At 29.3% G+C, this 18,266-nt stretch overlaps 1 protein-coding gene across 2 annotated transcripts; it reads right to left on the reverse strand.

The window, feature by feature from the left end:
* Window positions 1–13,706: 13,706 nt before the first annotated feature.
* LOC139876823 (probable folate-biopterin transporter 8, chloroplastic) lies at window positions 13,707–17,338 on the reverse strand. Of its 2 annotated transcripts, none has more exons than XM_071864197.1 (2): window positions 16,690–17,338; window positions 13,707–15,507 (listed from the first exon to the last, which is right to left on the reverse strand). In XM_071864197.1, exons 1-2 carry the CDS (start codon window positions 17,189–17,191, stop codon window positions 14,360–14,362), a joined length of 1,650 nt encoding a protein of 549 aa, XP_071720298.1. In that variant the 5' UTR covers window positions 17,192–17,338; the 3' UTR covers window positions 13,707–14,359. The 2 variants fall into 2 exon arrangements, with proteins under 2 accessions (XP_071720298.1, XP_071720299.1); XM_071864198.1 differs by having other exon boundaries at window positions 13,707–15,496; window positions 16,690–16,888.
* Between the last annotated feature and the right edge of the window lie 928 nt (window positions 17,339–18,266).

The raw sequence follows: 18,266 nt of genomic DNA on the forward strand, positions 1-18,266 counted from the left end.
AATATTAATAGAACTATCAATATTAATATATTTATATTTAATTAGTTAAAAAATAATAAAATAAATGAATTATATCCCAGAAATCAGTCTAACGTTGCCCTCAACTGTATTAGGTTTGTGTTTGTGTCTCCAATACATTTCACGTCTGTATCAAACGTACCAAAATATATTCCATCATGATCTCCCTTTATTTTTTTTATTTATTTCTGCTGTACTGAGCGAATATTGATGTCGACCGATTTGATTATAAAATAAGTAAATTATATAACGCTATGGACTTACTCATTCAGTTCCGTCATCCTCAGTATCAAATATCACCTTATTCTGTTTTTATTTGAATTAATTTAATTAAATTTCTTTTGAAGAAAAAGACGACACTCTGTTCTTATTTTTTTTTTACAATTACTTTAATTCGAATACCAATTTAAATTTTGTTAATGTAGTTTTATTAGGAATGTTTTACTTAATCTCTCTGCAAAAATTGAATTTACAATTCTTGATATCAACTTCGAATTCCTGAGTCAAAGTTTCGTTTTAAAAAAGTTAACAGGTTGTTCTTCAAGCAAATTTGAATTCTCTGTTCTAATTCAAGTTTAATTACTGATTTCAAAAGTTTATAGAGATGATTTAACAACTATTTCATGTTATAATCATAACCTAATTGTGTCCCAATTTTTAAATCACTAATTGAGTTCATGAACTCAAAAACACGACAGTTTTATTTTAATTTTTTATTTCTGTTAATTAATCCAATTCAACGGAATCTCAGACGTTTCTGTTTGAATTGAGAGTCTTAAAATCAAATGAATTAGTTGATGTTATGAAGAACTTGTAACTGATCGGTTTTCGAATTGAAGAATGAGAGAAAGAGGGATAAATAACATAACGGGTTATAAATAATTGGAGAGGGTTAAAAACAGATAAACAGATCATAGAGCAATGGTTTAAGAGAGTATTGGGTTAGTCTGTGGTCACGAGTTCGAATCCAAGGGATGGCTGTTTATTTTTGAAACTCCTTTCATGTGAGGTAGTTTTTTTTTATATATAATTCTATTATTATTATTATTATTATTAATAATTATTGTTAGTATTAATTATTATTATGATTATAATTATGATTGTTATTATTAGTATTATATTGATTACCATATTTATAAGTATTATAGTCATTATCATTATTATTATGGTAAGTATTAATAATATTAGTATGAGTAGTAAACTTACCCTTTTAGTATTTTTATCATCACTATGATTATGATTATGATTATGATTATCATTATTATTATTAGGAAAGAAATAAAAATATATTATTATCATTAATATTAGAATTTGTATCGTTTTATAAATATTAGTATCATCAATACATTTACAATTATTAATATCATATTTATCATTATTATTGTTATAAGTATTATCATTAATATTATCATTATCATTATTATTATTATTATTATTATTATTATTATTATTATTATTATTATTATTATTATTATTATTATTATTATTATTATTATTCTTATTATTATTATTATTATTATTATTATTATTATTATTATTATTATTACTACTATTAGTGAAAGGATTATTATTATAGATATTATAATTATTACTATTATTACTGTTATCATTAAATTTATTAAAAATCAATATCATAACTATCATTAACTGTAAAATTAATATTTTTACAAGTATTATTATTAATATCAATTGTTATAATCACTAATAAAGTTATTTTTAACATAAGTATATTATTAATGTTATTATCATTATTTTTGCTAATATTAACATAGTATAATTAAAACTACTATTTTGATAAACAAATGAAATACATGAATATATATATATATATATATATATATATATATATATATATATATATATATATATATATATATATATATATATATATATATATATATATATTTAACACATATAATATAACAAGATTTAATATTTTTGGATATAAGTTAGTAATATAAATAATTATATCATAAATAATAATATATAGATTTATTCAATTTCGATTATATGTTTTAATAGATATACAATCAATATAGGTTCGTGAATCCGAGGCCAACCCTGCATTGTTCAATGTCGTCATCTGTATTTTTACTACAAAATACAGTATAGTGAGTTCATTTGATTCCCTTTTACTCTTTACATTTTTGGGACTGAAAATACATGCGCTGTTTTTACAACTGCTTTATTAAATGTTTTTGAAATATATTTTGAACTGAGATTACATGAAATGCTTTTATAAATGTTTGACGAGATAGACACAAGCAAAACATTCCTCGAATGAATTATGTGGACGTGATAATTGCCACCATTGAATTATGTAGACGTGATAATTGCCACAATTGATATGAATATTTTTCCTCTGATTATTATTGCTTGATAACCTAAGAATTAGGGAACATCACTAATTTTGAGAATTAGTGCACGCCTAATTGACGCGAATCCTAAAGGTAGCTACCAGGTTTAACACCCCCACTCAGAATGTTCACTAGACGGAAGGGCTAGTGGGCGTGGTGTTTAGTACTTCGAAGTTTATATGATTATTATACAGACGAGATGTTCTGTTTTGGGGATATTATTTATGCGCATTATATGTTAAGGTCGGTTACCAAGCCAAGAAATGAAAGTAAAGTGAATTTTATGTATCGAGAGAATGATTTTATACACAGATTATATGTATGTTATTTTTGTGCCCGAGATATGTGTACGGTTACTAAGATTTATGAAAGATGATTTCGTACACGAGAAAGGTGTACTGTATTTAAAAGATATCGCATGTACATTACAGGTGGGTATAGGATTTGGGTCCATTTGTACCATGCAGCATTTAAATCTGGTGGTCTATCAAAATAATGAATTTTATTGTTTTATAATAAACCTATGAACTCACCAACCTTTTGGTTGACACTTGAAAGCATGTTTATTCTTAGGTATGAAAGAAATCTTCCGCTATGCATTTGCTCATTTTAAGGATATTACTTGGAGTCATTCATGACATATTTCAAAAGACATTGCATTCGAGTCGTTGAGTTCATCAAGATTATTACTAAGTCAATTATAGTTGGATATATTATGAAATGGTATGCATGCCGTCAACTGTCGATGTAATGAAAGTTTGTCTTTTAAAAACGAATGCAATGTTTGTAAAATGTATCATATAGAGGTCAAGTACCTCGCGATGAAATCAATTGTAATGTATTCATCCAGATGGATTAGGACGGGTCATGAAAGTTGGTATCAGAGCGGTGGTCTTAGCGAACCAGGTCTTGCATTAGTGTTTCTAACTGATAGTTGATTAGATGCATTAGTGAGTCTGGACTTCGACCGTGTCTGCATGTCAAAAGTTTTGATTATCATTTAGTGTCGAAAATTATTTGCTTCTCATCTTTAAAGTCTAGACACGTCTTACTGCTTCTATTGCATAGACTGTGTATAGATAAATTCATATCTTAGCGTATTTGTTATTGTTACCTTTGCCTGACAGCTTCCGTAGATTTCTTCGTAACTTATGGGATTTTAGTATTATATATGCATATGTAAATTATGTATTCCAGGGTACTAATCTACATCCTATAATCTATTTATCATCGAAAAATCCTTCATCTGATCGTACAAGATGAATCCCTCAACCAGTTCGAATTCCTCGGATTCCGACAGCCATTCCGATATGGAGTTTCACCTAAGCTCCGGAAGCAACGTCACCATAATGAATCAACCAATCAGCCATCCCCAATTCATCTGATGGGTTCGTAGTCGACTTAATCAATGAAGACGCGAAGAAGGCGATCCTTTTCACCAACCGAATTTACCTCTTGACGAAGAACCCGAATTACTTACCGGTGAACCAGTCCGAAACACCATTTTCACCCTCATTTACCGAATATCTCGCCACGATTATATTCTATCTAAAATTCTAAACCTTATTCATCTACTCGTTCTGACCGACAATCATCCCGGAGTAATACAAGAAGTCAGCGAACTTTGCGCTCGAGTAATCAATTTGGAGAATATGGTGCAAAATTTACCAGCTTCAACAACATCACCGGTACTAACAGTACCATCAATAAACAACACCAGTACCATCAAACAATCCATGCTTTAACATCTCATTCTCCACCTCGAGTATAATCATCGTTCTACATCAATTATCTTCGTTCTTCATGGCGATTATGTAATCTCTAAAGTCTTAGAGATTATTTATTCTAGCTCAAAAAGAAAAGCAAATGAGTTTAATGTTATATTAACTCATTAAATCCATAATTACATCTGAAGAAAATATATATGTATATATGTTTTCGTAAAGATTGTAATTAAAAATTCTTTTGTACAAACTGTTAATGGTGAAAATATTTTAACGGGTAGGTGATACCCTAGGAATATTTAGATTTCACATTAATAAGTTGCACTGTACATTCTTCGAATCTGAATCAACGGTCATTTACTATCCTACTTATATCCACAGATATACGAATCCGTTCATCGCGAAATAACCATTTTCATTCAATTTCATATTTGGATTTTGACCTATCAGAATCCAACAAGTGGCATAATGAAGAAAACATTGGACAAATTAAAATTTGTTAGAAACAGACAAAATTAACTATGAGAAAATTTTTGTTAAGAATCCACACTAACTGTTTCCAGCTAACTATTCCTAGCTAACTGATTAAATTTTATTTATCGCAGTTTATTTATCGCAATTTAATTATCGCAATTTATATTCTCACAATTTTATTTATCGTCATTTAATTTCTGTTATTTACTTTACGCACTTTATTTATCGTCATTTAATTTTTGTTATTTATTTTACGCACTTTAAATATCGGGACACGTATACAAGGTTTTGACATATCATATCGACTCATCTATATATATTATTTGGAATAACCATAGACACTCTATATGCAGTAATGTTTGAGTTAGTTATACAGGGTTGAGGTTGATTCTAAAATAATATATATACTTTGAGTTGTGATCGAGTCTGAGACATGTACACGGGTCACGATACGTATTAATTAATTCGAATATTATATATTAAACTATATATGAATTATTGGACTGTTAACTGTGGACTATCGATTGTGGACTAATAACAATGGACAATTAAAATGAATTAAAATATTGATTATAACATATGAAACTAAACATTTCTTCAAGTTTGCCACTTGATTTCATCTTAAACTTCAATCGTATCTTGACGATTACAATCTGCGTTCAAACCTTTCATGATTCTTGAAAACACCTCAATCGAGAGGATGAACCAATCGCACTTCAACTACGGAAGAAAAGATTGGTGCATATAGTTATACACATGAAAACACTCGGAACCTGAGTAAACGTTTAACATGTAGCTGTGCTAATTCCTTTGGCATTGTTATTACCGAAAATAACATTGCAGTCCTTTTTCAAATTAGCCAATTTTGTCACAGCTCCAGCAAATCAACTTCGACTTTCATTCGGATTAGCCTTATTATAGCCTTGATATATAAGTCTGCCTTTCGTCATCGTTGTCGGGGAACCTTTTATATTCCACCACATTAGCAGTAAACTAACCAGCAACCTTGTTGCTCCTTGGCTTAAACCTCTCCGATAAATCACTATATTTATCCATTGAAACCCTATCATATAATCATCCGCATCTTGTAACGAGAACTGCCATACCAATCACCGGGAATCAATAATCAGTACTTTGAAAAATCACAGTATGTCTACATCAACAGTTATATGTATAACATTCATCTCTTAGAATTATGATCTTCCATTCTGAAATTTTGAAAAGCACCTAGTCTACGAACCAATACTCGGAATGCTGAAAAAGCTGAATGAAGCAGTAAAAACTTTAAACGATCTTAACAGCCAGAAGTTTGATAATAAAGAATAGCATGTTGGAAAAGCTCAGAAAAGTTAGAACTAGAAAACGGATTGAGCTAACCACGAAGGAGGCCAAGGACAAATACAAGGACCAAACCATATATTCAAAGAATCCAGATAATTCTGTATCCAATGAAATCTTTAGAGAAAACCTTGCTCTATACTCATATTAAATCTTGTGGAAAATCTTTCTTCATCAACCTTCGATCTTAGAAATTCTGAAAATATCATCATAAATATCTTCGATATTTCTGAGGATATTTTCATAACTCTTCTTATCCGAAATTAGTTATCTCTTCGCGCTATCTGTGTTACATCATAAAAGAAACTATTTTAGTTTCTAAATTCTAAAACCTTCGAGTTTAAAATATGAATGATTTTGAAGTAGTGTTGGGAACTGAAGCATGAGTTAGTATAATATAATGACACTTGATCAACGTGATTATATTACAGTAAGTCATGCTGAGTTTCTAATGAAACGTGATGATTCACAGACCGTTACATCATCATGTGCCATGTTACACGACTCTTACATTCTACCTAATCTCCAAACATATTAAGAACATAACTTCTTGATAAATCTATTTTCCAGGATATTCTGGTAATTTAACCAATCAAGATCGTGCTATTACAATTTCTCTCTTAGAACGTTAGTCCTGTTCCTTCAAAACTTCATACTTACGAATTCTGGACCATTACTCGCTTTACTAGAGGTCGAGAATATAATAAAAAGGCAAGGGGCTCCAAAATATAAGAGAAAATATAAAGTCCAATAACAACACGGAGGTTACAAACCGGGGATATTAATACGAATAGCAAGATAAAGACACGGTATAATTAAGAATAGTATCACCCCAAGGTAATAGTAGAAGTAAACAGATTTTTCTGGTAGAAGATTGAAAAGAAGGATGACAGAAGTGATAATTAGGAAAATATCAATGATTAGAACTGGATTAAGCATTTTCACAATCTTTTGGATGCATGAACTAAGAAAGAAAGTATTAGAATGGTGAGAATATTAGAGCGGAAGAGTTTAAATTATAATGGAAATATCAGACAGAGTAATCGAGGCAGATCACCGTATTTAATTATAGAGATCTTAATTTCCTTACTCGTCGAAGAATCAAATCTTTTAGATTTTGAAGATCCTCTTTAAACTCCTTGAATTCCGGAAATCAGTCCTATCTATGTCAAAAGATATGACGAATCTGCATTTACTCATCTCGCTCTTTTGTGATAGCTTCACTCGTACGCTTCATATAATCGAATCATTTTGTCTACATTACTCAATAATGATAAAACTCTATTTATCAACTCATAATTATCATGAAAACATTTTTATTGTTAGCCATGACGACCTCGATCAAATTTCGGGATGAAATTTCTTTAACGGGTAGGTACTGTAACGACCCGGAATTTTCCAACCAAATCTAAACTTAATTTGTAAATGATTTCGACACGATAAGCGAAGTGTGTAATGTTGAGTCTCAAAAATTTTGAACTATTTCATATATACATTTGATCTTTGACCATTTTCGACGATTCACGAACAAGTGTGTGTAAATAAATGTGTATATATAAGTACATGTATTTACATATATATAAAAATATAAACAAAAGTATATATAATAAATTGATTTAATAAAATACGCTTTAATCAATTAGAATTGTAAATGTAAAAATAATATATAATTAAGTTGCTATTAAATTGAATATATATATATATATATATATATATATATATACACACACACACACACACACACACATATATATATATATATATATATATATATATATATATATATATATATATATATATATATATATATATATATATATATTCTATACCTAAGTAATTTTATATATATGTTGAAATATATAAAATTTATATTAAATACTTAGTATATTATATACTTAGTAAATAAAATATAATTAATCAATTGTAAATATATAAAATGTAATTACAAGCTGAATATATAATTAATATGGTAATATAATTATTATCTTCATTATTAATATGAATATCAATATTAACATTATTAATATTATGGTTAATATTGTTATAATTATAAATAAAAGTTTATAATTCCCAAAATAAAGATGTTAAAAATAAATGATTAAAACTATAACGTTAATTATAACTATGATTATTATTAATAAAAATTACCATTTTATTTAAAATTGTTATTTTCATTATTTCATTACTCTTATTATTATAGTTATCATTATCATGTAATATTTCAATATTACTATTATAATTATTAATATTAAACCTATTATTGTTATTACTAGTATTAATATTTTACCAATATTATTATTATTATTAATATTACTATGAACATTTTTATTATTAATAATTATTATTTTCAGTGTTATTATTATTATTATTAGTTATTAATATTAATATTAATAGAACTATCAATATTAATACATTTATATCTAATTAGTTAAAAAATAATAAAATAAATGAATTATATCCCAGAAATCAGTCTAACGTTGCCCTCAACTGTATTAGGTTTTTGTTTGTGTCTCCAATCCGTTTCACGTCTGTATCAAACGTATCAAAATATATTCCATCACGATCTCCCTTTATTTTTTTATTTTTTTCTGTTGTACTGAGCGAATATTGCTGTCGACCGATTTGATTATAATACAAGTAAATTATACAACGCTATGAACTTACTCATTCAGTTCCTTCATCCTCAGTATCAAATATCACCTTATTCTGTTTTTATATGATTTAATTTAATTAAATTTATTTTGAAGAAAAAGACGACACTCTGTTCTTATTTTTTTTTACAATTACTTTAATTCGAATACCAATTTAAATTGTGTTAATGTAGTTTTATTAGGAATGTTTTACTTAATCTCTCTGCAAAAATTGAATTTATAATTCTTGATATCAACTTCGAATTCCTGAGTCAAAGTTTCGTTTTAAAAAAGTCAACAGGTTGTTCTTCAAGCAAATTTGAATTCTCTGTTCTAATTCAAGTTTAATTACTGATTTCAAAAGTTTATAGAGATGATTTAACAACTATTTCATGTTATAATCATAACCTAATTGTGTCCCAATTTTTAAATCACTAATTGAGTTCATGAACTCAAAAACACGACAGTTTTATTTTAATTTTTTATTTCTGTTAATTAATCCAATTCAATAGAATCTCAGACGTTTCTGTTTGAATTGAGAGTCTTAAAATCAAATGAATTAGTTGATGTTATGAAGAACTTGTAACTGATCGATTTTCGAATTGAAGAAGGAGAGAAAGAGGGATAAATAACATAACGGGTTATAAATAATTGGAGAGGGTTAAAAACAGATAAACAGATCATAGAGCAATGGTTTAAGAGAGTATTGGGTTAGTCTGTGGTCACGAGTTCGAATCCAAGGGATGGCTGTTTATTTTTGGAACTCCTTTCGTGTGAGGTAGTTTTTTTTTATATATATAATTCTATTATTATTATTATTATTATTAATTATTGTTAGTATTAATTATTATTATGATTATAATTATGATTGTTATTATGATTGTTATTATTAGTATTATATTGATTACCATATTTATAAGTATTATAGTCATTATCATTATTATTATGGTAAGTATTAATAATATTATTATGAGTAGTAAACTTATCCTTTTAGTATTTTTATCATCACTATGATTATGATTATGATTATGATTATGATTATCATTATTATTATTAAGAAAGAAATAAAAATATATTATTATCATTAATATTAGAATTTGTATCGTTTTATAAATATTAGTATCATCAATACATTTACAATTATTAATATCATATTTATCATTATTATTGTTATAAGTATTATCATTAATATTATCATTATTATTATTATTATTATTATTATTATTATTATTATTATTATTATTATTATTATTATTATTATTATTATTATTATTAATATTATTATTACTACTATTAGTGAAAGAATTATTATTATAGATATTATAATTATTACTATTATTACTGTTATCATTAAATTTATTAAAAATCAATATCATAACTATCATTAACTGTAAAATTAATATTTTTACAAGTATTATTATTAATATCAATTGTTATAATCACTAATAAAGTTATTTTTAACAAAAGTATATTATTAATGTTATTATCATTATTTTTGCTAATATTAACTTAGTATAATTAAAACTACTGTTTTGATAAACAAATGAAATACATGAATATATATATATATATATATATATATATATATATATATATATATATATATATATATATATATATATATATATATATATATATATATATATATATATATATATATATATATATATATATATATATATATATATATATATATATATATATATATATATATATATATATTTAACACATATAATATAACAAGATTTAATATTTTTGGATATAAGTTAGTAATATAAATAATTATATCATAAATAATATTATATAGATTTATTCGATTTCGATTATATGTTTTAATAGATATACAATCAATATAAATTCGTGAATCCGAGGCCAACCCTGCATTGTTCAATGTCGTCATCTGTATTTTTACTACAAAATACAGTATAGTGAGTTCATTTGATTCCCTTTTACTCTTTACATTTTTAGGACTGAGAATACATGCGCTGTTTTTACAACTGCTTTATTAAATGCTTTTGAAATATATTTTGAACTGAGAATACATGAAATGTTTTTATAAATGTTTGACGAGATAGACACAAGCAAAACATTCCTCGAATGAATTATGTGGACGTGATAATTGCCACCATTGAATTATGTGGACGTGATAATTGCCACAATTGATATGAATATTTTTCCCCTGATTATTATTGCTTGGTAACCTAAGAATTAGGGAACATCACTAATTTTGAGAATTAGTGCACGCCTAATTGACGCGAATCCTAAAGGTAGCTACCGGGTTTAACACCCCCACCCAGAATGTTCACTAGACGGAAGGGCTAGTGGGCGTGGTGTTTTGTACTTCGAAGTTTATATGATTATTATACAGACGAGATGTTCTGTTTTGGGGATATTATTTATGCGCATTATATGTTAAGGTCGGTTACCAAGCCAAGAAATGAAAGTAAAGTGAATGTTATGTATTGAGAGAATGATTTTATACACAGGTTATGTGTATGTTATTTTTGTGCACGAGATATGTGCACGGTTACTAAGATTTATGAAAGATGATTTCGTACACGAGAAAGGTGTACTGTATTTAAAAGATATCGCATGTACATTACAGGTGGGTATAGGATTCGGGCCCATTTGTACCATGCAGCATTTAAATCTTGTGGTCTATCAAAATGATGAATTTTATTGTTTTATAATAAACCTATGAACTCACCAACCTTTTGGTTGACACTTGAAAGCATGTTTATTCTCAGCTATGAAAGAAATCTTTCGCTGTGCATTTGCTCATTTTAAGGATATTACTTGGAGTCATTCATGACATATTTCAAAAGACGTTGCATTCGAGTCGTTGAGTTCATCAAGATTATTACTAAGTCAATTATAGTTGGATATATTATGAAATGGTATGCATGCCGTCAACTGTCGATGTAATGAAAGTTTGTCTTTTAAAAACGAATGCAATGTTTGTAAAATGTATCATATAGAGGTCAAGTACCTCGCGATGAAATCAATTGTAATGTATTCGTCCAGATGGATTAGGACGGGTCATGAAACATATGACTAACGACTTACTTATCCATCAAACAACTTATATTGAAAATATTTTTAAAACATTTTAATATGGACAAGACAAAAACCATTAAGTACTCCTATGATTGTTAGATCTCAATATTGATACTTATCCATTTCATCCTCTAGAAGATCATGAAGATCTATTTCGTTCAGAAGTTCCATATTTTAGTGCAATTGGGGCTCTTATGTATCTTACAAATTATACAAGACCTGACATTTCTTTTGCAGTTAATCTGTTGACAAGGTTGAGCTCAGCCCCTACCAAAAGACATTGGAATGGGATCAAACACATATTTTGATACCTTCGGGGAACTACTGATTTATAATTATTTTATTCTAACAACTCGAAACAAGATTTGTTTGGTTATACAGATGCAGATTCTTTATCTGATCCACATAAAGCTAAATCTCAAACTGGATATGTATTCCTAAATGGAGGCACCGCAATATCATGGCGTTCTCAAAAACAAACACTTATTGCAACATCATCAAATCATGCCAAAGTGATTGCATTACATGAAGCCACTCGGGAATGTTTTTGGTTAAGATCAATGACACAACTCATTACTGATTCTTGTGGACTAGAACACGATAAAAGTCCAACAACTATCTATGAAGATAATGCAGCTTGCATAGCACAGATGAAAGAAGGGTATATCAAAAGTGACTGAACGAAACACATACCTCCTAGATTCTTCTCATACACTCAAGATCTCATCAAAGACAACCAGATTGAAATGATATATGCAAAAACTCTGCCGATCTTTTCACCAAAGCACTTCCAACTGCTATTTTCAGAACGCATGTTCACAATATTGGCATAAGGCATGTTCAAAAGATGTGACGACTCAGCGATGTCTACTTGAGGGGAGTCCACTCTATGCTGCACTCTTTTTTCCTTGACTAAAGTTTTTATCCCACTGAGTTTTCTTTAGCAAGGTTTTTAACGAGGCAGTAACATGTAGTTGATTTTTAATGAAACAAAATTGTCGTTCAAGGAGGAGTGTTATAAATCATAGACTTGATAAAGTAAATTTAGTGGCCGACACTTTTGATAAAGTAAATTTAGTGGATCAACAAATTTAGTGGATCAACTCACGAAGATATTACTATTTCACCTAACTGCACAGTGAATTATTGTACTATAAATATGCGATCGATTGTAATCAGTATGTGTACCAATATTTCAATTTACTTATGAAGCTTACTTTTCCTTTCTCCATTCTTATAATACTACAAGTTCTTAATTAGAACATAGGCTACTAAAGGTAGTTATATACTACTAAATTACAACAGGTTGATATTTATAGAGATCAAGGCACATGTTAGATTTAGATTATCATCATCTTCCCCCAACACAAAAGTAATAATCATGTGACATTATCATTATCATTATCATTATCATAATAACCGACTATCCTAATAACACTATCCTAATTAATTAAGATAGTTATATAAGGTTAAAGTAGCCGAGGCTCGGTTTAATTAATTAGTTTTGTATTGTTACTTTTTAAGTACGAGCCTTATTGAATTTTTTTCTTATATCCTTTGTTAGAGATGCTTTCTTTTTAAAAATGTCTCCCGTTCTCTGTAAAAGCTTTCGTTATTTTTGCAAAAAAAAAAAAAAAAGGTATCATGATTACAAACAGGAAGGTGATACTCACACACTAGTTTTTAATTCATACACACTTTATTTCTTAAAATTTACAATTATATTCTTATTTTTACCTAAGTTAACTTTCATTATTGTAAATATAAATATAATTGTAATTTAAGTATGTATGGATTAAAAACTAGTGTGTGAATATTACCTCTCAAATAAAAATAACATCATCAACATTCACGTCAGACAACAGTCAACAGACGAATTACTTGACATTGCCTACAGCACCATGATAAACATCTTGGGAGTTGGGATTTACTATTTAGCAGCCCAAAACAAATTTACACACCAACGCACTTGAAGGCGCAACACACATACTCCAGTTTCACTTCAACAAACAAACAACCAATGTATACTTGATTGTAACTTCAAAATTAACATTATCGACACACAATGTACAGCAACAACACAAACCATGCCAAGAGGTTCAACTAAGAATATTACATCTTCTAGACTTTAACCGAGAGAAGGAAAAAGCCCTAATTTTATCAAAAAGGCATTTTGTAATGTTATTTGACCTGAAAATTATGTAATTCCGTAGCTGCATTGACAGGGGACCTATTTTAGCTGCAATGATTTTAAGCATTCGAGTCGTTCCACTTAAAACACAACACAAATCAACCAACTAGTACAAACGGGTAAAGACCGGGCCTTTTTTACTTAAAACGGAACACAAGTCAACCAACTAAGCCAAACGGCCAAACGGGTCAACATTACCACCTCCACTTTAGAACACAATACAAATTCAAAAAATAATTCTTGTATTTACCATGGAACAAAATCGAATCTAATCCAATTTATCGAAAGGGAAAAGAATCAACCTTTTTCACATGTTTTAACTATACATCCTTCCAAGAGCTCAACCTATTCTAGTAGCCTCTGTTAACATTCTACTTCAAACATTATGTCTAAAGACTGGATAATGACAGATCCACCACACATGTGCATTAAATATTTGTACTGCACCAAGTATTTAACGCATTAAATATTTGTACTGTACAAGTATTTAACGCACATACGTAGTAGATTTATCAATTTGAGTGGTGCATATATCAGCGCCCCTAAAGATTCTCTACTTGTGAATCTTTTTCACATTGTAGCCTCAGATTCTCTCTCTCTTCTATAAACAAACACCATATTAAACACAACTCTTCCGACCCGTCTCGATTTTCTCCTCCGTTTACTCAAACCCGTTTTCTTTTCCTTTCCAGCTAAAGATTGCGATTCGGGTAGACTTCGAATCCAAAAAACCGGCATCAATGCTGCAAAAAATTGTATCGCAATTCCTGTCGGAAGGTTTGAATAGTCCGTAGTCGATATTCCAAGCAACGAAGCCAATCCGACACCTAAAAACCCGCTACATATCGATGATAAACAAAGAGCCGATGCCAAGAATGACATCAGCGACCCTTCACAACCCGCGGGAGCTAACTTTGCAAATAGGACTTGAAAAGGCAAAAGCTTGAATTGTGCAATCATTTCGGCAATACCCGAAATACAAACAACAAAAATGTTGTTTGGGATTCCAAATTTTAGATTTATTTGCTTTACGAGAGCAAGATCAAGAAGTAAAGAAGACGCGTAAAGAATTTGAACAATTCCAACTAGTTTTCTCATTGAGATAGTTTTGAAATAGCGGTTGTAGAAGATGGTAACAGCTAACAGAAGTAACTGACCGATAACTTTTGACATACCGATAATCGAAGGATCAAGATTCAACATTTGTGTTTGGTAACAAAATAACGAACCGGATAGGATTGGAACAATTGAAATCGAAGCTACAATCCAAGAAAGCGAGCGAAATATACCCTCATCCCGAATCGCTAAAACGAGATCCGAAAACTGTTTCTTAATAGTGTGTGAGATTGGTTCATAAAGATTTGAACTTTTTGGCAAACTAAAAGTTTCTTCGTTTGTTGTTAAAGATGAGACGAGTTGGAGAGAAAGTAATGATGCGAAGATTAAGAACATGAACTTCGGTTGACGTGTTTTAAGTAAGAAAAAACCGCCTAAACAGTTGCCGAGGACCCCACCAGCAGCTAAAGCCATGAAGGCGTACGATTGGAGACCGTTTATTTTGTTTTTTTGACCGTATTCTGCAACGAGTGCGTCTTTTGCGACTTCTGTAATCGATGCTCCGAGATTAAAAATTAGAACGCACGCCATGAGAACTGGTAATGCTTCACTTGCAATTGGGATTAATGCCATTGAACCCCATGATAATATCTGCAGCACAACTGAAAAGTGGATAACAAAATCTGATAAATCGTTTGATTGAAATAAGTTCAATTATTTTTGTAACAATAGTCTTCTGTAATCAAATCTAAAATACATATATTTGTATGAACCGATAAAAATTGGTTTTTACACGACCCGGCCATTTTGACACCCCTGAATCTAAGTAACCGGGACATACACATCATCTGTGATAACAAGACAGTTGAACATAGAGTAGAAGCAACACAAACTGATGAACATTTCCAACTAAACATTAGTTTTTTACATGACCGTCCATTTTGACACCCTGAATCTAAGTAACTGAGACATGCGCATCAGCTGTCTTAACAAAACAGTTGAGCATGGAGTAAAAAACATCATCGCATTACAATGAAATAAAAGAATCCACGCCAACTAATGAACACTTCCAACTAAAAATTTGTTTTTAACAAGACCCGTCCATTTTGACAACCCTGAATCTAGGTAACTAAGACATACGCATCAGCTGTCTTAACAAGACAGCTGAACATAGAGTAGAAAACATGTACAATGAAAATACAAGATTTTACACAAACTAAGATTTCCAGCTAAAAAATTGTTTTTTACACGACCCGTCCATTTTGACACCCCTGAATCTAGGTAACTGAGACATACGCATCAGCTGTCGTAACAAAACAGTTGAACATAGAGTAGAAAACATCAATGCATTACAAAAAATTAAATACAAGAATCACACCAACTAATGAACATAAAACGCGTTCAAGACTTTACTACGGATTAGTGTTTTGCCAGAACCCTTGAATTAAATTTCCAACTGTTATATAAATGCTAAACTTCAAAAGTCTATACATGTGTTGTTGAGTTAGAAGCTATATGAATAATTCTACATGAAACTTGATTCAATTCCTCTTCAAAACAAACTACAAAAAGCTAGTAAAGAAACTACAAAGGGCTACATATGTTGTGGAGTTAGAAGTTATAGTGTGTATCTATATTGGAATAATATTTTCACAATAACTAGTAAAAAACTACAAAGAATGACAAAAGCTCATAAAGTTAGGATAATTAAGGTAATAAATTAGCCTACCCAAAAGAGTTAGGTGAAAATTAGCTGTGTTTAACTACCTAATCACACACACACCCACCCACACACACACACACACACAATAACATGAATGTGAATTCAGAAATGAAGAGCTAACCTCCAATTGAGATATAAGGAAGTCTATGAGAACCACCAATGAACAAAACATCTGATAAGATTCCATAAATGGGTTTGGCCACCATTGGAAGATTACCAAAATTCTGCACTAACTGTAAAGTTGAAGGATTCATATTCAAATGATTAGCCATATGAAAATTCAAAGCTAACCATGGAAAACATCTAAATCCTTGAACCCAATATCCAAACCCACAAAGATTTAACAAATCTTGAATCCCACTAAAGTTTCTATCTTTTTTCTCATTTTCCTTTGTCTTGACCTTATTAAGATAAAACACAACAGGGTCAACCATATCAGCTTTATTAGGGTTCCTACAATTAGGGGTTTTCAACATTTTGATGGGTTTTGTTTTTTGAAGTGAATTAACATGGTGGGGTGTTTTAAATCTTAAAAAAGATTGATTCTTTATAGGTTTGTTAAATAATGGATGAAATATAAATGATGGGTTTCCATTGCAAACTGCTGATGTTGATAAAGCCATGGGTTTTCTTGAACCTTTGAGCAACACCCACTTTGGTGTTGTTGAATTTATGAAAAAAGACTACAACTTTATGATGTTTAAAGAAAAAAATACAAGATTTTAGAAAGATAGATGGATCTAGACAAATATAGATACAGATGTGAGGGTGGAGAAAAATATACAAAGGATCCAAGAAAGAGAACCCTCCAGAGAAGGAAGGAAAATATAACACCTGTGTTTGTATTCCTATTAAAAAAATAAAATTAATATGATTTTGAGGTTTTTGTTTTGGGTGTGTGTTTTAGAAGAGATCCAAATAGGACCCAATGAAATAAAGACAGTTAGCCCTTTTTTTCTCTTTCTATGTCGATACGACATGTGGTGTAATAACTAAGGTTGGTTTTGTGGGGCTTGAGTTCATGGTCGATTATAAACTCCAAATTATTTGCGAAAAATAAATTAAAAAAAAATTAACGATATTTTTCTAATTGTAATTATTATAAACCATAAATAATACCCACGTCTTAGGTTTTTCATGGTCGATATAGCATAATTTTTGTGGATGTGTTAAATTGTTAGGCATAATTATTTTGTTTTAGTTGATGTAGTGGTATGCAAATTAGACTTTTATACATGAATTATGTATTATGTATTGTGTAATGTAAACAAATAAAAATAGTTTTTATAGTATAGAGATTAGTTTCCACAAATAGTCAAACGGGTATGTCAACATTCTTGAAGGATAAACACAATAGACTTATGTATCATGATTCCATTTTGTTTAAAAACTCACCTTGCATGATACAGGTTTAGTTACATTAACCATTACAATCTACATTCAAAATTTTCAATAAATAACCAATGAGGGCTGTTTGGAGCCTATGAAAGAAACACAAATATTAGTATTTATATAAGAAAAAATTTCCAGTACATAACCAATGAGGGTTGTTTGGACCCTATGAAAGAAACACAAAGATTAGCACTTATGAAGTTTTCTACCGATAACTCTTAGGATTGTCGTTAACGTGTACAAATATGTTAGACATAGATGATATATTTATTTTTTAATGATGGGTTACTAAAACGTACAAGTCTT

Source organism: Rutidosis leptorrhynchoides, chromosome 11, assembly GCF_046630445.1.
Source record: "Rutidosis leptorrhynchoides isolate AG116_Rl617_1_P2 chromosome 11, CSIRO_AGI_Rlap_v1, whole genome shotgun sequence".
Classification (NCBI taxonomy): Eukaryota; Viridiplantae; Streptophyta; class Magnoliopsida; order Asterales; family Asteraceae; genus Rutidosis; species Rutidosis leptorrhynchoides.

Excerpts from the sequence above, each read along its gene's own strand:
- LOC139876823 (XM_071864197.1), bottom strand. The coding sequence starts at position 17,191 with ATGGCTTTATCAACATCAGCAGTTTGCAATGGAAACCCATCATTTATA. Across the intron at positions 15,508-16,689 it reads TCCTTATATCTCAATTGGAG|TTGTGCTGCAGATATTATCA; the intron begins GTTAGCTCTTCA and ends TCCACTTTTCAG.